The sequence below is a fragment of the Bos javanicus genome, chromosome 14, assembly GCF_032452875.1.
Source record: "Bos javanicus breed banteng chromosome 14, ARS-OSU_banteng_1.0, whole genome shotgun sequence".
NCBI lineage: Eukaryota > Metazoa > Chordata > Mammalia > Artiodactyla > Bovidae > Bos > Bos javanicus.
Genome location: NC_083881.1, coordinates 30,854,542 through 30,877,007, shown reverse-complemented (window position 1 = coordinate 30,877,007; position 22,466 = coordinate 30,854,542). Strand labels below are relative to the sequence as shown.

Below are 22,466 nucleotides of genomic sequence, written 5' to 3'. Positions count from 1 at the left end.
AGAGGCCCTTGGTACCCAGCTGATATCATGTAGGGGTGTTCGGGAAGGGAAGAGAACTCACAAGTGCTGAGTATAGACTGTAGGTCAGGCACTTCCTGCAGACATTTATAACAACCCTGTAAAGTGAGGTTTCTTTAGTTGCTCAGTCATGTCCAGCTCTTTTCAATCTCATGGACTGTAACCCGCCAGGCTCCTCTGTCCATGGGTTTCCCACACAAGAATACTGGAGTGGGTTGACACTTCCTCCTCCAGGGGATCTTCCTGACCTAGGGATGGAAACTGCATCTCCTGCATGTCCTGCATTGGCAGGCAGGTTCTTTACCACTGAGCCACCAGGGAAGTTCAAAATGGCCATACTTTAACGTAAAAATTCTATTTGGGGATTCATTAATCTAAGAAGTTAATTTAGAATATGAGACAAGCCACATGTACCTTCTCATTTATTCACTGTGATGGTAGTGGTAGGAGTAAAAATTTGGAAGCACTTTTGGTGCCCTGTAATATGAATAAATGATTAAATTCCTATTCAGTAAACTGTTATGTACCTTCTAAAATAATGGTCCTGAAGATTATATGGCAACACAGAAAATACTTAAAATGTCATGGCTTAAGGGAAAAGAGCTAGAAACGACACCATCAAATTAAAAAGATGGAAAGAAAATATAGCCAATGATCACAGCTGTGTTTGGGTAATGATATGATGGTAGTTTTTCTTTATTTCTTTCCGCTCATGATTATTTTAATCAGTTTCCAATTTTATAAGTTAGAAAACCAATTAAAAGCACTCAAAGAAAAAAGTCAATTTTAAAGCCAGAAGAAATGAGATGGAGTTACTTTGAAGTTGGCTGTCCCACATGTAGTTTCATGAGGGATTTCACATGGGACAAAATTACAGTTAGAGCAGTTTGGGGGGGTGGGGAGATATGCATTAATTCTGAGAGTTATTGGGGTGGCTGGAAAGAATAATAGCATGAGAAACTAGACCCTCCTACCCCCAGCTGCCAGTAATTCAACCTAAGGCTTTAAGAACCAATTTCTTCCCATTCAAAGTGTGGTTTATCCCTGGGGACCACCTTCCACAGGCCATTGTGATGGTGATGGAGCAGGCTGTGGCCTGGCCTCCTCACCAACTCCCAGAGGACCCAGCATTCAATGGAGGAGCCTGGGCAGCTGTCTCCGCTAGGGGTTGCTGGTCATCAGAGGCCCTGCAGCCTGTGCAATGTTGACCTGGAGGTGAACAACCCCCTTTCTCATACCCACTCCCCAGGGGCGACAGTCCCTCATTAAAGTACAGTTTCTAATCTAAACAACCATTAATCTTTCTCAGGGTTAAAAGGCCAGAAAAGCCATTTTTTCTCTCTATTTTGATACTGTACTTGTCTCTGTTTTACAAGAGCAGACTCACCTCATTGACCACTGGAAAACACCCCCCAGCTGTGTCCACAGACATACTCATAAGGACAATCCCAGTACAGCCCTCCTCTGGGCATGGGAAAGGGACAGAAGTGCAACACACCAGCAGTTTATTGTGGCTTGTGGCAAAAATTAAGAAACAGGACCTGTGTGAAACAAATTGGTGATTTTGTATCAAGAAATAAATTAGGGATGATGTATTTTAAGTGAAAATGCCACCATATGTGATAATTTTATGAAAGTAATATTATATAAACTTTTGAATAGGATTCCTTTAATTTTCCTTTCCTTAACAACTAGATTAATCCATGTAAATGGAGCTGTGACCCCTAGGAACAGTTTGATCATTTAAGGAAATCAATCGATAAGTAGAATCCAACTTGAAAAAATGTATGTAATTGTTGTTTCAGATACACAAATATGTTTGGTTTACAGAAATTGACATGATCTCTTGTGTCATACTCTTAAGTCAAGAAATACATCTCTTCTGTATTCTCAAATTGTGAGGACTGAAATGATGGGATTAAAAACACGAGGCTTCCTAAATCTGTTTCTTCATGTTTGACCTTTAAATCCTTCCTCTAAGAGTCATCTCAGCATGAATACCAAGCACCCCTCCTGGTGAGTCACAGTGAGACATCTGTGTATTGGTGGAAATGGCATGGAACATTTCAGAGAGATAACGAATGCATTTTCATATCTCAAATGATTTTAAATTTCCCAAACTCAAAATCTCACATTAAGGACAGGGTAGTACCTGAAATCCAGTCAGGGCATTTTCAAGCTTGCAGAGGACTTGGTTGAATAAAAAGTAAGACTCAGATAGAGCGAGGGGCTGGAAATGGAATCCAGGGTTCTAATGATGCCAAATCATCTTACAAAATACATTACAAGAGGCCCCAAATTTTCCTGGACGTTCTTGGTGGGGGCCATATATATTTTTGCTATGCCAAATGTACTTTTTTTCTTTCTTTTAATTAAAAAAAATTTATTTTTAATTAGAGGATCATTGCTTTACAGAATTGTATTGGTTTCTGCCAAATATCCACATGAATCAGCCATAGGTATACCTAAGTCCCCTCCCTCTTGAACCACCCTCCCACCTTCCTCCCTGACAAATGTATTTTGAAATATTTATTAAACATTTATTTGTTTATTAAAGTTTCCTAAAGGACTCAGATGGTGACTGCAGCCATGAAATTAAAAGACACTTACTCCTTGGAAGGAAAGTTATGTCCAACCTAGATAGCATATTCAAAAGCAGAGAGATTACTTTGCCAACAAAGGTCTGTCTAGTCAAGGCTATGGTTTTTCCTGTGGTCATGTATGGATTTGAGAGTTGGACTGTGAAGAAGGCTGAGCGCTGAAGAATTGATGCTTTTGAACTGTGGTGTTGGAGAAGACTCTTGAGAGTCCCTTGGACTGCAAGGAAATCCAACCAGTCCATTCTGAAGGAGATCAGCCCTGGGATTTCTTTGGAAGGAATGATGCTAAAGCTGAAACTCCAGTACTTTGGCCACCTCATGCATAGAGTTGACTCATTGGAAAAGACTCTGATGCTGGGAGGGATTGGGGGCAGGAGGAGAAGGGGACACCAGAGGATGAGATGGCTGGATGGCATCACTGACTCGATGGACGTGAGTCTGAGTGAACTCTGGGAGTTGGTGATGGACAGGGAGGCCTGGCGTGCTGAGATTCATGGGGTCGCAAAGAGTTGGACACGACTGAGCGACTGAACTGAACTGAACTGAAAGGATCTCAGATTGACAGAGAGTTTCACTGTTCTCTACCTTATTTACAAAGCTTCTGCTCTCAGAATCCACGATTCCCCTAAAAAGCTGGAGGGAATTTTAGCTAGATATAGTCTGCAAGGTAGAGCTGAAATTCTATTGAAACTCTCTTGTGCTTGCCTTTTGGGCACTTGGCATAAAGAATTTGAACATTCATTCTATAGGAACTAAAATTACACCTCAGTGATTCTAAGTTTAAAAAAATATAAATACATATGTATACATATAATTATCTATAACTATATATGTGCACAAATTATAGGGAGAACATATATTTTAAATTTTTGTTATTTTTTAGTGGTGATTATCTTCTGGATGGCACATTGTGAACAAATGTTTTCTTCTGTGTTTCTTTGTGTTACCAGGTTTTGGTACTGAACATGTTTTATGTGTGTAATTAGAGAAGACCACCTGCCCAATAAACAATATTTAAATGTTATTTTTAAAATCCCAAGTAAACAAAGATGTTTAAAGAGATAAACCTGCCCCAGGCAGGTTGAATGGCACAGTAATGCCCTTCTCATCTGTTTTTTAAAAAATCTTGATGTAATTATGTACTTCACTTGATTAAAACTTTAATCCAATTTAAAATACAGATAAATATGCAGGTACACTGAAACCTAGAGCTTTCCAGGTGGTGCTAGTGGTAAAGAACCTGCCTGCCAATGCAGGAGATGCAGGAGATGCAGGAGAATCGGGTGTGATCCCTGGGGTTGGTCAGATTTCCTGGAGGAGGAAATGGCAACCAGCTCCAGTATTCTTGCCCAGGAAATCCCACGGACAGAGGGGTGGGCTACAGTCTATGGGGTCGAAAAGAGTTGGACACGACTGAACAACTGAGCACACATGATGTATTTATCTATACACTATTAATGAATACTTAAGTTCTTTCAAATATTTTATTATTAGAAAATGTGCTGCCAGAAACACTCTTGCCATATTTCTTTACACACTTGTGCTAGAATTTTATAGAATACATTTCTAGATGTGGGGTTGATTACTGGGCAAAGAGTACATGCATTAACATTTTTGGTAGATATTGAGTATTTGCCCTTTTGATCCATGGAGCAAGGGCAGTCTGCAGGGTTTGGGGTAAGAACATGGATCCCTGAAGTCTGTCTGAGGGTCCATCATGGTGGGCGTTTGTCCAGGCTGCCCTATGGAAGTAGCTGGATTTGGAGCATCAGAGAATCTTCTACAGGATAAATTTATATCACATTCAAGCTGGTAACGAGGGAGTTATATGTGGAGGTGAAAAGACAAAATTCTTGCTAGATCAACTTCTGTTATCAGAACTATGATGGCCAAGGGTAGTTCTTTCAGTGAAAATGAAAATTAATACAGTTTCATTGATGCTTCAAACAGAGCAGATAGATCCTCTTCTGACTGAGGGCGTGGTGCAAGCTTGGTGACTCTTTCCTGAAACAGTAAACAAAAATAGTTACCCAGGGCTTTGCAAAGACAGTTTGTAAAAGCTACTTGTATGTAAATTAACTCAGTCATGAGAAACAGTGACTTGATAGTAGTCATAGTTTTGAAAGTCATATTTCTTATTGGCTTCGTACTCGCTGATTCCCAACTCAGAATTTATCAAGTGAGACCTCTTTCCCACAAAGCTTTCAAAAGCCATTACTGTTGCCTGAGGGCCTTCTACCCAAATATTCAGAAGCTCATCAGCTTCGGGAAAAACACCACCTACAGTGACCAAGTTATGTGGATCAGGCACCCCTGCCAGGCTCTCCCTGTGCAGAGGGCACGGCCCCAAGCCCTGCATGTGCTGCCAAGGAAAACAGAACAGGGTCATCCTTGACTTCAAAGACTTTGCAACTTGGACTTAAGGTATACTAAGAAGGACTTCACCAGGACATTAACTTTCAGGCTGCGGGCAACAAGTGACTTAAAAAAAAAAAAAATTAACTAAGATTTTATCTCTACCTCCTCAAACAAATTCCATGATTCCCTTAATTTCTCCAGTGATCATTGAGCCGAGTCAGCAAAGACACCAGCCCCTCCTACTGCTATGGTCAGTCCTGTCAGTGGCTCCTTACCCCCAGATTTCCAGGCCTAAATGAAATTAAGAAACATGCCAGTGTTTGGTTGGGTTTTTGTGGGTCTCTGGGTCTGTTTTCTGTGATGAGCACTGGTGTGGGGGCACACCTGGTAGAAGGGGGAAGGTCCAGGGGGCAGGGCTGCGGCCAGCACCCCACACAGCAAACAGGTGCTCAACAGTTACTGGATGAATAAAGATAGCAGGAGGGGACACTGGCATCTCAAGGTTCACATGTACAAGATAGGACCTGACTCCACCTTCCACTTTTCCTTAGGCAAAAACCTAGAGTCATCCCTTTAAAAAAAAAAAAAAAAAACTATTTGGCTGCTCCAGGGCTTAGTTGTAGCACGAAGGATATTTAGTTGCAACATGTGGGACCTAGTTCACTGACCAGGGATCGAACCCAGGCCCCCTGCATTGGGAACATGAAGTCTTAGCCACTGGACCACCAGTGAAGTCCCTAGGAGTCATCTTTGATTGCCCTTTCTGTTCTCTGCAAGTTCAGGCCATCAGCAAGTCTGTCAGATTTACCTGCCAAATAAATCCCCAATCAGACCACTTCTCACCTCTCCGTCCATCACAGCCTGTCTTACTCACTGCATGCTCCTGTCCTACTGAAAATCCTCTAAGAGCTACTTCCACTTTTGCTCCACTCTCATCCTCTTCAGGTCATTCTCCCCCATGGCAGCCAGAGTGATGGTCCCGCATTACAAGTCTGATCACACCATTTCCTTACTTAACGCCCTCCAATGCAATTAGAAGAACAAAACCATATCCCCTAACCCCAGCCAGACCTGGCCCTGCTTCTCACCCCAGCTCTGATTCTTCTCACACTCACTCAACTCACGTGGACCCACCATCCCTTTTCAGTCCCATGAAAATGCTGTCTTCACCGTATCTCAGGGTCTTTCCCCTCTGCCTGAAATGCTTCTCTCAGCTCTTCACCCAGCTGCCTCAGCCTCCAATCAGAGGCCTTCTCTGACCACATCCGCTGGAGTTCCCGCCACACTGTCCCATGTGAAATCACTATCTCATCACCCAGGACTCCTTCAGACTGCTCATCATTATGTGAAGTGATTTCATTCATATCTTATTTATAGATTTGATCAGATGTCTATTGTCTGTCTTCCTCACTAGAATGTAAGATCCATGAGGGATGGAAGGGACTTTTATTTTCTTAGCTGTATCCCATACAATTCATGATATATATTAAGATGCCAATAAGTATTTGTCAGGTAAAAGTAAGAATGAAAAGAACGAAGGATGCATTAAAAAAAATTAACTTTAAAGCATCTAAATATAAAGACCTAAATGTAAGAGCTAAAACCTTAAAACTCTTAGAAGAAAATGGGAAAATGTTAATGACTGGGTTTGGCAGTGATTTCTTGGATATGACATCAGCAAACAGGCAACAAAAGAAAAAAGAGATAAACTGGACTACATCAAAATTTAAAACTTTTATGCCTCAAGGGACACTATATCAAGAGTGAAAAGACAACTTTACAGAATGGGAGAAAATATTTTCAAATCATATGTATATCTAATAAGGGGTTAGTATCCAAAATAGATACATAATTGCTACAACTAAATAGCTAAAAACTCCAAACAACTCAACTCAAAAATAGACAAGGGACTTGAATAGATGTTTCTTCAAAGAAGATATGTAGCTAACCAGCAGATGAAATGATGCTCAATGTCATTAGGAAAATACAAGTGAAAACCGTGAGTTACCATTCATACCTATTGGGATGGCTATCCAAAAAATGGAAAATAATGGTGAAGCTGCAGAGAAACTGGAACCCTCGTGCATTGTTGGTGAGAATGTAAATGGTACAGCCATTATGGCAGCTTGTCAGTTAAACACAACACGTCTATTCCTTGGATATATACCCAGGTGAACTGAAAGCAAGGACTAAAACAGATACTTGTACACTGATGTTCATACTTGCACTATTCACAATAGCTGAACAGTGGGAACAACCCAAGTGCCCAACTGCAGTTGAACAGATAAACAAAATGTGGCCTATCCACATGACGAAATGTTATTCAGCCATAAGAAGGAATGGCATTCTGACACACTGAAGGCATTATGCTAAGTGAAGACATGATGCAGACACAAAAGGACAAATACTGTATGATTCCACTTACATGAAGTACCTAGGATAGGCAAATTCAGAGTGCTAGAAAGAATAGAGGCTGCCCCAGGCGGGGACTCTTCCTCTGAGTGTGGGGAGTTACTGTTTACCATTCAGCGATAGAGAAGAGCTGCTATCTGGCCTGACTTAAAAATTCTGGGGGCTTCCCTGGTGGTTAAGAATCCGCCTTGCAGTGCGCAGACACCGGTTTGATCCCTGATCTGGGGCACGCCCACGAGCATGCAATGACTGAGTCCACGTGCTACAACCACCGCAGCAGTGCACCCCAGAGCTGGTGCTCCACAACAAGAGAGACCACTGAAACGAGAAACCCGTGCACTGCGGTTAGAGAGTAACCCCTGCTTGCTGCAACCAGAGGAAACCTGCATGCAGCAAGGACAATCCAACGCAGCCAAAAAATTCTGAAAATGAAAAAATAAAAGTCCTGGAAATGGATAGTGCTGATGGTTGCATACCACTTACGTGTACTTAATGGCATTGAGTTGTATACTTAAAAATGATTAAAATAGTAAATTTTATGTCAGGTATGTTTTACCACAATAGAAAAAAAAAAGGAATGGATGGACAGATAGAAGAAGGCTCAGGGACATTGCTGAAGAGCATGGGTGAAGCCAAGGTAAAGCTCTTATCCCAACACATCTTGTACAGATGCTAAAGAATTTTGAAAATCCACAGCAAGGCAGAGACTTGTTCATGGTGACTTATGTACATGCTTGTTTGTGGCAGGTCCGGGACTGAAGTTGGGTATTTGCTGTGGCTGAAAATGGCCACATTCTGTTCATAACAGCAGAGTCTTATCTGATGAGCTCAAGGGCCCTTGTGCGTGAGTGCTCAGTCGCTTCAGTCGTGTCCAACTGTTTGCAACCGTAAGGACTGTAGCCTGCCAGGCTCCTCCATCCATGGAATTCTCCAGGCAAGAATACTGGAGTGGGTTGCTACACCCTCCCCCAGGGAATCTTCTTGACCCAGGGACAAACCCGAATCTCCTGCATTGCAGGCTGAGCCACAGGGGAAGATTCAAGGGCCCTTAAAACAACCCTGTTCATCTTGGGTGACATAGTTCAGGACTCTTAGCTCAGGCCAAGCTGAGCTCAGTTTCTTTTTCACATTTCTGACTCCCAACAATTGGTTCCAGGCTTCCCTGGTTGCTCAGTGGTAAAGAACCTGCCTGCCAATGCAGGAGACATAAGAGACACAGGTTCGATCCCTGGGTTGGGAAGAACCTCTGGAGAAGGAAATGGCAGCCCACTCCACTGTTCTTGCCTGAGAAATCCCATGGACAGAGAAGCCTGGCGGGCTACAGTCCAAGGGGTCACAAAACAGACATGACTTCACTGCTAAACAACAACAACAAACAACTGGTTCCATGGGGGTAAGGTCTGTGATATTTCCTTGCACAGATCAGCCGTGCCCTGTAAAAGCTAATATCTGAGAAATCAGACATGCTCCGTACCATGCTCTTATTTATAGACACACAAGACTGAAGGACAAGTGAGTAACGCAGACACCGAAATAAATTCAGACTACCACTTTTAGCTCATTCATAAAGCAACATTTCAATGGGCCTGTCTGCCAGGGAGTGGAAGTGCTCACTTTGGTCCCCAGCTCTTCTCAGTAATGAGATGTTTTGATTTGAGATGTAAATGTTACTTTCCAGAGGTTTCAGAAATCCAGCCCGGAAGATTCATGTATTTTTGCCTGCCCCCGAGCAGCCAAGCCATGGTGACTGGACACCTCTATCCTCCGGGCTCCTGTGTGTTGCCATCAGTAGGGGCTGTGGTGTTTGGTCAGGAATGACTGGCCTGGTTGTTCCTTCCAGCGAAGACTGATTCCCCTTTGCTGAACGTAAAAGAAGCCTTATCGAGTATCAACTACACAAAACATCCTTTCTGGTGATGTTCTCTGCAGCAACCAGTGTATCCCTCCCACCACCTTAAGTCCTGTAGACACTAACAAGTGAAGATGAGTCTGTTGAGTGTGTACCATTCTGAAACTGCCATAGCATTCCTGCAAAATATTCATGGCAAACCTCCCCCCGACAAAATCCAAAAACTAAACAAAAATCCAACAGTAATTCAACTGCAAAATAGACAAGCTTATTCCTAAGATTCCTTTTAAAGTCCTATGACTATCCCTCCTTCCCCTTATACACATATAAATCTCTCATGTTGACTTCAAAATTGAACGAGCGCCAGTGAATTCAAACGAACTGTGTTTCTCCTAATCGTGAAAACATGATCAAAGGGAAAAAAGGCAGCATCCGGTTGGGGGCTGCTTTATGAACACAGCTGAAGGAAATCCTGGCTTCCTACTTTACAGACATGACTTGTATTCAAAAGATTCAATTTACCTCGCATCCTTTGTGAAACTAAGAAATTAGTCTGCTATCTGTCATTTCCCGGTATGGCATGTGCACTGAGGCTTTCAGAATGATACCTAATTAACTTGCTATTTTAGCGGATGGTCTTGGGTGTTAGTCTGGACCTGTTGCCATTTGGAACAGCTTTTGCAAGTGGAAGCCTGGGTAGAGTAGAATTAAAACTGTCCACACCTGCTGGTGTGTGCTGATGGCTAGAAGATGCATGGTCACTAGCAATTAAATGGCTGAGACTATCACCCAGTTTTGGGCTTCCCTGGTAGCTCAGCTGGTAAAGAATCTACCTGCAATGCAGGAGATCCTGGTTCTATTCCTGGGTAGGGGAGATCCCCTGGAGAAGGGATAGGCTACCCACTCCAGTATTCTTGCCTGGAGAATCCCCATGGACAGAGGAACCTGGCAGGATACAGTTCGTGGGGTTGCAAAGAGTCGGACATGACTGAGTGACTAAGCACAGCACAGCACATCATCCAGTTTCATCTGAAAATGATGGATACTATTCTTAGATAGGGAAACAGTGGAAACCAGGGTCAGACTTTATTTTTCTGGGCTCCAAAATCACTACAGATGGTGACTGCAGCCATGAAATTAAAAGACGCTTACTCCTTGGAAGGAAAGTTATGACCAACCTAGATAGCATATTCAAAAGCAGAGACATTACTTTGCCAACAAAGGTCTGTCTAGTCAAGGCTATGGTTTTTCCTGTGGTCATGTATGGAGGTGAGAGTTGGACTGTGAAGAAGGCTGAGCGCCGAAGAATTGATGCTTTTGAACTGTGGTGTTGGAGAAGACTCTTGAGAGTCCCTTGGACTGCAAGGAGATCCAACCAGTCCATTCTGAAGGAGATCAGCCCTGGGATTTCTTTGGAAGGAATGATGCTAAAGCTGAAACTCCAGTACTTTTGGCCACCTTATGCGAAGAGTTGACTCATTGGAAAAGACTCTGATGCTGGGAGGGATTGGGGGCAAGAGGAGAAGGGGACACCAGAGGATGAGATGGCTGGATGGCATCACTGACTCGATGGACGTGAGTCTGAGTGAACTCCGGGAGTCGGTGATGGACAGGGAGGCCTGGCGTGCTGCGATTCATGGGGTCGCAAAGAGTCGGACACGACTGAGCAACTGATCTGATTCTTGGAGGCTAATGAACAACATGTATTCCTGGACACTTTCCTGGGATAAATAAGCACAGCTTTTCAGAGGACCTCCTGAAGAGTGGATACTATTGTTGTGACCATGCTATAGGAACTATAAGAGCCAGTCATCAAAATCACAGTGACCACTTGATCTCTGATGTCACTGAATGGGCTTTCATGGATCTTTGTCATTGGCTGAGTCCTATTAAGTCTAAGGAAATTGCTCAAAAAGTGTCCACCATTCAGTCATTAAGCTCATATGGACAGGAGAGGGCTGCCCCTTTAAGATGTTTGTGAGCTCATGTCAGGTGCTGTAGAAGATGAATGAACAAAACAGGGTCCTAACTTCATGGAACTTTAGTAGGTTTGGATAAAACAATTGTGATGGTTTTTTTTTTTTTTTTTTTTAAATTTAGTCCCTTGGACTTACAGGTTAGGACAATGGTTTAGAACCAGGGTCTCTTAGAGATTCCTCTTTTTCTCATTCATTTACATTTTTGGTTGCAACTGAGCCTACTCTGGGCCTGACCCTAAATCAGGAAAACTGGTGCCCATGGGCCATGTTTTGTTTGTACACTGGGAAATCAGGGAATTCAATACAAACATCCCAACTGCTGACTTCTCTTAAAAATTGCAATTTCTGCCATCACTGGGACCTGAATTTATGTTTGGTGATAATAAATTGTAGCTGAAAAGCTGCTCACCCAATGAAATGGATTGTGTACTTTCCAGTTCACCAAAGTCCCCACCATTCCCTAGTGAACAAAAAGTACTTTGTTCACTGCTATTATTTACCTGGCTCCTACGGACAGGTAAGTCTGTGAACCCAATCCATACAAACATGATATTATGGTATTATGGGAGGTCTTTGACATTCTCAGTACTTGCTAAGTGGAGAAGAAGCAAGTCTGAGACCTTTGCTTAACTGAAATGGGCTGAGGGAAAAGCATTGCCACTGTGGTCAGCAGGATGCTGTGTGAGTGGAGAGTCTAGCTGTTCACTCTGTTGCAATGTCAGTGATGGAGAAGGAAATGGCAACCCACTTCAATATTCTTGCCTGGAAAATCCTATGGACAGAGGAGCCTGGAAGGCTATACAGTCCATGGAGTCGCAAGAGTCAGACATGACTTAGTGACTAAACAACAATGTCAAGGATTGATACATGAATGTCATGACTTTGGGGAGAACTGCCTTATCCTCACAGTGTTTTTTTAAATAGGAGTATATTTGATTTATAATATTGTGTTAGTCTCAGGTGTATAGCAAAGTATATATGTGTATATATACGTATATATATATCTGAATATATATATATATAACTGAATATACATACGTACACACATGGGGCTTCCCAGGTGGCTCAGAGGTAAAGAATCTGCCTGCCAATGCAGGAGACATGGATTTAATCCCTGGGTTGGAAAGATCCCCTGGAAGAGAGCATGGCAACCCACTCCAGTATTCTTGCCTAGAGAATTCCATGGACAGAGGAGCCTGGTGGGCTATAGTCCGTGGGGTCACCAAGAGTCAGACATGACTGAAGCAACATAGCATGCATGCATATATATAAACACAGATAACTTTCCCATAGACTATTATAAGATAATAAATATAGTTTGCTGTGCTATACAATAAATCCTTATTGCTTATCTATTTTATATATAGTAGTTTGTATCTGTTTGGAGAAGGCAATGGCACCCCACTCCAATACTCTTGCCTGGAAAATCCCAAGGATGGAGGAGCCTGGTAGGCTGCAGTCCATGGGGTCACTAAGAGTTGGACATGACTGAGCGACTTCTCTTTCACTTTTCACTTTCGTTCACTGGAGAAGGAAAAGGCAACCCACTCCAGTGTTCTTGCCTGGAGAATCCCAAGGATGGGGGAGCCTGGTGGGCTGCCGTCTATGGAGTCTCACAGAGTCGGACACAACTGAAGCGACTTAGCAGCAGTTTGTATCTGTTAATCCCGTATGTCTAATTTATCCCTTCCTCTTTCCCTTTCCCCTTCGGTAACTATAACTTTGTTTTCTATGTCTGTGAGTCTATATCTGTTCTGTATATAGATTCATTTGTATTGTTTTTTTATATCCCACATATAAATGATATCATATATTTGTCTTTCTCTGTCTGACTTACTTCACTTAGTACGATATTCTCTAGGTCATCCATGTTGCTGCAAATGACAATATTTCATTCTTTTACAACTGAGTAATATTCCATTTTATATATGTACCACATCTTCTTAAGCCAGTACATCTGTTGATGGGCACTTAGGTTTTTTCCGTGTCTTGGCTACTGTGAATAGTGCTGCTATGAACATTGGGGTGCATTTATCTTTTTGAATTAGAGTTTTTATCTTTTCTGTGTATCCTTACAGTGTTTAAGTGATCCTTGCTTTTCCCATCTTGGATAGGAGGACTTAGTGAGTGCTCTGGACCTGGTAAGCATGGTGGCATCTCATGGCTCTGAGCTCTCTATTTTATGGTAAATTACAATGAACAGGGTCTTGGGCTATTAGGTTCTGGTGCTCTACCACCTGGGTATCTGATCTTAAATGGAAACATCCAAAGGGGAATAAACTCTCTTCATAAGAGCCTTGAGACATCTGTTATGGTTCTACCACGTAAAGGACAGCTGCTAGGTTTAAATTCTTCAGGAACATAAAAATAAGACCCAAAGTGACACAGATATGTATACATATGTATATGTATAGAATCTACAAGATCTAAAATAAGTTAAAAAGTGATTTCGTCATCATCTTCATTTAAAGGCCATGTCTGTTCTTCACAAAGTAGTAGAATTTGTAACTCTATACTGGCAAAGAACATTAGTGATCCTTTTAACTTCATATAGTTTCATAGGGGACTCTTGAAAGAGCAGAAATGGAGAAAAGGGAAATAAATTCTGCTATACTCGAAATAAGCTTGGTTGTTTTTGTCTTAAATTTTTGTAAAGGATCCCTTCGTTACATCATCAAAGCTTCACACAAGCCACAGTTTATGGAAGAAGAAGGGTGAGGGGGCCTTGACCCCTTTCAGTGGGGAAATGGGGAGCTGTTGCCTGGTGTGGGTAGATCTGGGTTTCCATCTCCCCCTCTAAGATGTCCCAGATGGACCCCGTCTCTCCTGCAGCTCGGTGCTTCTCAGACAGGAGTGAAGATGGCTGTGTCTCTTACCTGGGGCAGCGTTCCTTTCACCAGCTCGGGGATGTCGGCCTTGGAGTAGCCAATGGCAGCCAGGCCGTCATCCACATCCAGATCGAATAAGAATTTCCGCAGCGTGTCTGCCAAGACAGGCCCAGCATCTGGCCTCCTGGCAGTGCGGGTGTCAGCTCCTGGAAGACACAAAGCACTGACTGTAGCGAGAAGGGGAAGCCAGCCCTGGGTGTGATTCAGCCCCAGGCTCGCTGAATACATAACCTGCTGCCGGCTCCCTCACCCCAGGACAAGGGCGCCGCTGTGCCTCCCCGTGGAGGACCGGCCCAGCGGCCAGCCCCGCCAGAGATGGGCCAGCCTGGGAGCCCCTCCAGAGAGGAGCCGGGGTGCGGGCTGCGGGCTCACTTGGCTCTCACATCTCCAATGGGCAGCTGGCCCGCTGTGTGGTGGGAAGAAGAGGAACAGAGCCAAGAAAAGAGGCACAGGAAGGAGACCAAGAAAGAAGGCTGGCGTTTGGCTGAGGAGGATTGAGAAAATCTGTAGGAGAAAACAGTTTATGTAACTTTCAGGACTTGGAATCTGCTGACATCTAGAGGTCTATGCTTTCAGTGTCCCTTCTCACAGTCACAGCTGAAGAAAAGACAAGCCCTGTGCAAACACCTTGTGAGACAAGACAGAAGTTCAAAAAACTCTGCCACTGACTGCCAGAAAGGAGGAAAATGAGATGACAAATGGATTCAGTATGGCCAGAGAAGGAATATATCTCCTGTCTATGGCTAGAGAATTGTTTTGGGCTCTGTTGCCAAAGGGCAAGTTCCTTTAAATATCTTTTACAGAACCTTTCGGGCAAATTTAAGAACAAGGAGTCTTTTAGAAAGCAGTATTTAATATGTAGGAATGGCAACCCACTCCAGTGTTCTTACCTAGGGAAATCCCATGAACAGAGGAGCCAGGTGGGCAACAGTCCATGGGGTCACCAGGAGTTGGGCATGACTGAGCAGTGAACTTCAATCATATCAGTGAATAAGGAAGGAGGCTGCCAAGGGTTGGAGATTTGCAAGGGCAGAAGATGGTTGGATGGTATCATTGACTCAATGGACATGAATCTGAGCAAACTCTGGGAGACGGTGATGGACGGGGAAACCTGGCGTGCTGCAGTTCATGGGGTCGCGAAGAGTTAGATACGACTGAGCGAGTGAACAACAATTTGGACATGATTACTAATTAATGCACACAATCATAGAGATGTCAGTCTGGAAGGGCCAGGGGGTTCTGCCCTCAGCCAGGGTGGCAGTGACAGTTCTCAGATGAAGAGAACCAATCCCAAACCCTTAGCACCCTTGTCCCTCATCTATTCCAGCTGGACACGTTCACTGCCAGGAAGGGAAGCAATCTGCGAACAGATTGTAGCACTATTTATTATCCAAAATGCCCCATGCTATAGTCCAAGTCCACTTTCTCTGTATTGGTCAAAAAGAGACTAGTATGTATGGTGTGCCTCCATGTAGATTAGGTTTAGCCTCTCTGTTCTCTGACAGAGAGAGCTGTTTAAGAAATCCAGGAAAAGGTATAAATAGAACGAGATACAGAGCTAGTTGGGAGAGCAGCTGGACAGAAAGTAGAGCTTGCCTGACAAGACCAGTCTGTATTACATAGAGGTAGCTCAAATGTGGATTAAGTGGAGGGTGACACACGAAATGGGGTTTATGAGGTTTTTATGTTCTCAAGATTGCTGCCATAAAACACACCATCCAAACCTCCAGGTTTTCATAAGAAGTGTTTTAGAAAAAAAGAGAAGGTAGGAAAGAGAACAGATGGGTATAAAGTTAAAATGATCTAAGATACATTATTGATTTTGATTACAGGGAATCAAAGTATATAATGGCTAATTTCCCAGGTGGCTCAGTGATAAAGAATCCGCCTGCCAATGCAAGAGGGGACGGTTTGATCTCTGGGTCGGGAAGATCCCCTGGAGGAGGAAATGACAACCCACTCTGGTATTCTTACCTGGGAAATTCCAAGGACAGAGGAACCTGGTGGGCTACAGTCCATGGGGTCACAAAGAGTCAGACATGACTGAGCGACTGAGCACACACAAAGTGATCATAAATGTATTTCTTGTAAGATTCAAAAGGCACTGTGGGTATCTTATTATAGACATGATTTATCAACAGAATAGCAAACAGATTCTTCTCTGGGGAACTTTTTATGAAGTTTCTAGTTGTTTAGGTTCTCTATAATTGGGAATTTACTGTTACTTCCTGATTTAGACTCACTTTATTTCCTATTAAAACAAGAATCACTAGTAACATGAATAGTATACAGAATTTAACTTTCCTTGGAGATAAAAACAGTGGAAATATTATTACTATAAACTTAAAGTAAGAAATACCTAGTTCCATTTCATTGCTAATAGACTCTTAGAAACACAAAATTACAGAATTGTAGTGCTAGATAGGAATCTGGGAAGGTCGCTGGCATTTTATTATTAGATTATCTCAAATCAGTATTTTTGGTATTAGTCTTTATGGCTTATCTTCAGAAACAATCTTAGGAAACGCTCCATAGATGTGGGTCACAGAGTTATGATGAACGGTTCATACCCAATATTTCTGCCACTTCCAAGTGCCGCTCAGGAAACATCTGTGATGTAAATGTGAACACTGCTGGGGAGGTGAGCACCACAGAAAGGCCATGAGGCTGGGGAGAAAGGAAACATGGTGACTGCTGGGGCAAGGCTGGTCTTCAGCCTAATATTCTAGATATTAAATTACTTTATCCTGTATTCCAAACAATCAAGAATTGACAAAAAACACTGATGGCAATTGACAGGAATCTAAGATTAAATTAAGGCATTTATTATGATTTTACCACCAGGGGATGATCCACATTGTAATCCTTTGCTTTATAAGTCTTCACTAAGCCAGAAATTGGGTAAGACATTCCATGGCTAGAAAAAAAATAAAGTCCTTATATTGATATATATCTAACAGTAATTTAAGTTAACAATACAAAGATACTCTTATGGAAGAGCCCCTCACAGTCTCTTGACAGTATCATTAACCCACAAGGTTAGATGTTCTGTTTTCTTTGATTCCTATAAGGATATATTATTATGCAATTGATATTTGGCATATTCATTGACAAAACTACTGAAATGTTCAAAATCAAATGTTGATAGAACTACACGCCATTAAAAAGTACTGACATAGAAGTTGCTCCTTGAGCACATTGGTTAACCTTATGATCTTGAAGAAATCAAGAATTCACTTTGAAGTTTATTTTTTAAACAATCTTCAGGGTATGCATTTTCTATCTTGCTCGGCACAGCCTTGGCAATGTGCTCCTTCACAAACTGAATATGTTGGTGGGAGTTTTATGAACCAAGATGTACTGTGCTAGACGTGCAAGCTTGTTCCGCCAGCGATCCATCTTGCCAGTGATTAATACGTTCTTTTAAATGCTACGTACTAATGGGAACTGAGTCATACATGATTATTTCAGTCTGTAAGGCTATCGAGAAAAGGCACCATGGTTTTCATTTGTGGGGATTTTTTCTGTTTGTTTTAATGGGAAAACTCTCAAATTCTTAGTGAACAAATAGGACAATATAATAGTTTATAAGATGACCCAGGAGATAAACACTGTGAGAAGTTAATATCTTTACAATTGATATTTTGAAAATGAAATGCTTTACAATAGTAAAAGGGTCTGTTAGTCTGTTAATGTGGGTTTTATTGGATTACTTTGTTCTTAGTAAAAAATTTATATTTCATAGAAAGATGAAGTGTTTTGGTGAATTGTATGGTTATCCAAAAAAAAGATGCCCCATGCCTGTCATCACTCATAAAGCAGATCAGAAGGTATAAGCTCTCTGAGTTGTTGGATAGGAACGTGCTTTACCATTTTCAGGCTCCATAGTATTCAGGAAATTATGGCTTGGTGTTCTTCCACTATATGAAAGGATTCATGTAGCTTTTAAAGTACCTTTCTAACAGTATCCAATATTTTAGTTTGATTTCTCTTAACCATTATATATATATATTTGTTGTAAAAAATAAAAATGATCCATAATCCTATTTCTTCAAGATAACCATTATAGAATATTCCCTTCTAGTCTTCTTACACATATCTTTAATTTATGATTGCATTGTGCATTCAGTTTTAAACACTGCTGTTGACTTAGGGCTTCCCAGGTGGCGCTGGAGGTAAAGAACCTGCCTGCCAATGTAGGAGATGTAAGAGACACAGGTTCGATCTCTGGGTTGAGAAGATCCCCTGGAGGAGGGCATGGCAACCCACTCCAGTATTCTTGCCTGGAGAATCTCCATGGACAGAGGAGCTGGTGGGCTACAGTCCATGGGGTCACAGAAAGTCGAACATGATTGAAGCAACTTAGCATGCATGCATATAGTTACTTATTATTCTTTAAAAATACTTTCCCATATAATTTTTACTCTTTTAAAACATTACTTTTGATGGTTTATTCTTTGAATACTGAAATTTAGTTAACCATTCCCAAACTGTTGGGAATTTACGTTATTCTTAAAATTTTCAATTATAAATAACTTTTTAGATGAATATCCTCATAAGGAAAGTCTTTGATCATATCATGAGTATTTCTTTCAGCTACATTCCTAAAAGTAGAATTCATGGGGCAAAGGGTAGAGACATTTTCCAAGCTCTGGGTAGATTTTGCTCATTTGCTTCTTAGAAAGTTGGTGCCAATCTGTGCTCCTCTCAGCAGCCGAGTTTGAGGGTGACCATTTCATTGCACTTCCCTAGCAAAGGCCAATTCTTTTAAAAAACTTTTTATTTTGTATTGGGATATTGCCAATGAACAATGTTGTGATAGTTTCAGGTAAACAGCAAAGGGATGCAACGATACACATACATGTATCCATTCTCTTCCAGACTCCCCTCCCATACAGGGCAAGGGACAATTCTTAATTTTCCATGTTCACTGGTTTTCAATTTTAAAGCAACATACCAATACATTTCTGATCAAACAGATTAATTCTGGGCTATCAACAAATATTCTAATTCCTTTCTTTTTGAGAGAGATCAGAAGAAGAAAATCCTACGTTTGGTGTTTGAAAAATCCATAACAGGTGCCAAAGATGTGGAGAAATCATAACCCCCATCCACTGCTGGTGGGAATGCAAAACAGTACAGCCTCTTTGGAAAACAGCCTGGCAGTGCCTCAGAATGTAAACACAGAGTTACCACGTGACCCAGCAATTTCACTCCTAGGTATATACCCCATAGATGTGAAATGTATGTCCACAGGAAAACTTATACATGATTATTTATAACAGCACTATTAATAATAGCCAAAAAGTGGAAACAACCCAAATGTCCATCGTCTGATGAGTAAATAAAATGTGGTATATCCATGCAATAGAACATTACTTGGCAAGAAAAAGGAAAGAGGTACTGATAATGTGTATGGGATGAACCATGGAAACATGATGCTAAATTTAAAAAGCCAGACAGAAAAGACCACATATCATTTGCTTCCATTCTATAAAATGTCTGGAAAAGGCAAATCTATAGAGACAAAGTAGATTAGTAGTTGTTTAAGACTGGGGGTATAGGAGGATTGGTGGGTGACAGTTAAGATATATGGGATTTCTTTCAAAGGTGACAAAATGTTCTAAATTGATTATTGTAATGGTAGCACAACTTATGAATATACTAAAACCCACTGAATTATAAATTTTTAATGGGCAAATTTTATAGGGTATGAATAATATGTCAATAAGGCTGTTACCAAAAAGAAAAAATAATCTATGACCCAATAAACTGCATTTGAGCTAAGAAAATATTATGGGACCCTAAGTTAAATTTCTTTTTTCTGTAGCATGTTTAAAATCTTACAACACATCCCAAATGATAGACACTAAAATAAAATTTTAGAGCAATAGCTTAGGTGAAGAAATAAAATCTCAGATTTGCTCACCATAGATGAACACCAGCATTTCCAAAGCCAATGCCAGCAAAAGCACTTGCCAAGTGCATATTAGACCTTGCTTCAAGATCATCAGGATTTCTGATAGCCCTGTGGATGATATAAATACATAACAATAACATATCAACATTGGCATTTCCTACTGAAATATAGAGCCGCCTTAGAGAAAGATCTGGGGGAGGAAAAAAAAAACACTACTCAAACTGAAGAAAAATTAGGCAAGTTATTCAAATGACACCTTGTCTTCTAGATGAAAATTGAAGGGAAATGTATTTTCTCATCAGTGGCTGGAGCAAAGGCATATATTATGCCGTCAGGCTGCTCATGTGATAAGAGTACCAAGGGAAGAAAGCACTGACCCTTAAACTGCAAAAGCTGCTCTAGAAAAGTGCCCTGAGACTCATTCTTCTTCTTCACTTGTCAATGACCTTGACTGTGGTTGTGAGTGGACCTAGAGTAAACACATGCTCAGGATGCATGGGTCTAGGCTAGTTAGATGAAGTGAGTCCCTGTCGCCTGGGGGTACCCACAGGCCTGACTAGCTGCCCAGACATCATGCTTTCTGTGGCACCACCCAAACTGGACCCACTGGAGACCTCTTTTGGTATCTGCAAACCGCATGTTATTTTTATACTTTTTACTGTGGAAGTGGCATGTTATTGTAGGGCGAGCCTTCGCTCACTCTATCCCTCCCCAGTGCCATATGGGAAAGGCAAATTCTCAAAGGCCGCTTTCAGATGTAGTTGAGCCTTCCTGCTTCCAGGACCCTGCCCCAGGGCGGAATGCCTGAGACAGCCAAAGGAACCACTTCCCACTTGCTTTTCTGTGATTCTGCCTGGAATAAGGGTTCCTGCTCTGAAATAAAAATGCCACAGCCTTTCTCCTTCTTTTATCTGGAATAGTCAGGCAACTGTCTCTTTCCAAAATCCAGGGTCAGTTCCTTATTCCCAAATAGCAAGATGAAGTAGTGGATGGTGGAGTTGTGGCCTCTCCTCTGTCCGTTTTGCCCCCTCACCTCCCACTGCTGCTCTGCCGAGCCTGTGTCCCTTCCATACATGGTGACCGGCCATAATCTGTATCCGCTTCTATGCAGACAGATGTTCCCTGATGCCCCCGCGAGTCCACGATAGTTCGTGATCCTCTCCCAGATCTGTTGCAAAATGTGGTCCTAGACCCCACCCCTCCAGCCAGAGGAGGCCCTGTAGTTACATCTAGACCAAACCTGCCCTCTTCTTTCCTTCTGTTGTGTATAAATACAAAGATGAGTTTGACTTTGCCTAAGTCTCAATGTCTTAGGGATCACTTTTCATCTCTAAGTGTATCTTTGCTCTCTCATGAGCCTATTAGGGCTGTTTCATGCATAAATCTTTCAAAATCTTGTGGGAATCTTTTCAGGAAGACTTTTCTGTCTACACATTTTTTTCTTTTTTCTTTTTGGTGTGCCATACAACATGTGGAATCTTAGTCCCTTGACCAGGGATCAAACCTGCACCCCCTGCAGAGGAAGTGCCGAGTCTTAACCACTGGACCACCAGGGAAGACCTGACATTTATTTCTTAAACTGAGGTTCATGTGCATTTGCTTATGGGTCGACCTTGTGTGCTCCTGGACAAGGCCTGATGGGGCAGGACCAACATCTGTCTCGTGGTTCTCATTTCTGCCCTTGGTGACCAAATCTCAAAGGACCTCCCTCAGCTTTGGTTTTGAGGTTTTGATGAACAAACCTTCTGCATGTGCTGTGCTAAGTTCCTTCAGTCGTGTCTGACTCTGTGACCCCATGGACTGTAGCCCGCCAGGCTCCTCTGTCCATGGGATTCTCTAGGCAAGAATACTGGAGTGGGTTGCCATACCCTCCTCCAGGGGATCTTCCCAACCCAGGGTTCAAACCTGTGTCTCTAATGTCTCCTGCATTGGCAGGTGAGTTCTTTACCACTAGCGCTACCTGGGAAGCCCCGTAAAAAACCTTCTAGCTGCATCCTTTATAAATCAGGCTCCCATGTTGTCCCCATCCTGGGCTTTGCCTTTCTAGATCGAGGGATCTGGTTTTCATCTGTCCCCTTGGGGCTCCCTCCAGAGGTTGCTGGTCTCTGGTACTTCTGTATGCACCGTGACTGCTTTTTTGGGTGAACAGGCTTGCTCAGGACATTTCAGGATCTAGCGAGCCACATTTCATGAAGGTGGAAACTGGGTTTTTTTTGCCCTGTTTCTGTCCCTTCTGGACAACATACCTCTTCAGATACTTGGCAACGATCCGCAGTGCGTGGACTGCCCAGATGTCACTGATGGGGTTGCTGCCCTGGTAGGCTGGCCGAGTGATAGGGCTTGAAGGGCAGGGGCTCCGCATGTGATATGGGAGGGCAGTGTAGGACTCCAGGGCGTGGCTAGCAGGGAATAGTCAAAATACACAGTTGAAAGCATCCTCTT

The 22,466-nt window shown here is 42.3% G+C and overlaps 1 protein-coding gene across 1 annotated transcript in view; it reads right to left on the bottom strand.

The window, feature by feature from the left end:
* Positions 1-4,088: 4,088 nt before the first annotated feature.
* ADHFE1 (alcohol dehydrogenase iron containing 1) overlaps positions 4,089-22,466 on the bottom strand; it is a 33,009-nt gene continuing 14,631 nt past the window's right edge. The window contains exons 9-14 of the mRNA XM_061438880.1: positions 22,271-22,423; positions 20,034-20,132; positions 16,943-17,021; positions 16,675-16,771; positions 14,093-14,250; positions 4,089-4,622 (exon numbers count right to left, since the gene is read on the bottom strand). Coding sequence (XP_061294864.1) covers positions 4,539-4,622; positions 14,093-14,250; positions 16,675-16,771; positions 16,943-17,021; positions 20,034-20,132; positions 22,271-22,423 — 670 coding nt within the window. The 3' untranslated portion in view covers positions 4,089-4,538. The remainder of the gene's footprint in view (positions 4,623-14,092; positions 14,251-16,674; positions 16,772-16,942; positions 17,022-20,033; positions 20,133-22,270; positions 22,424-22,466) is intronic.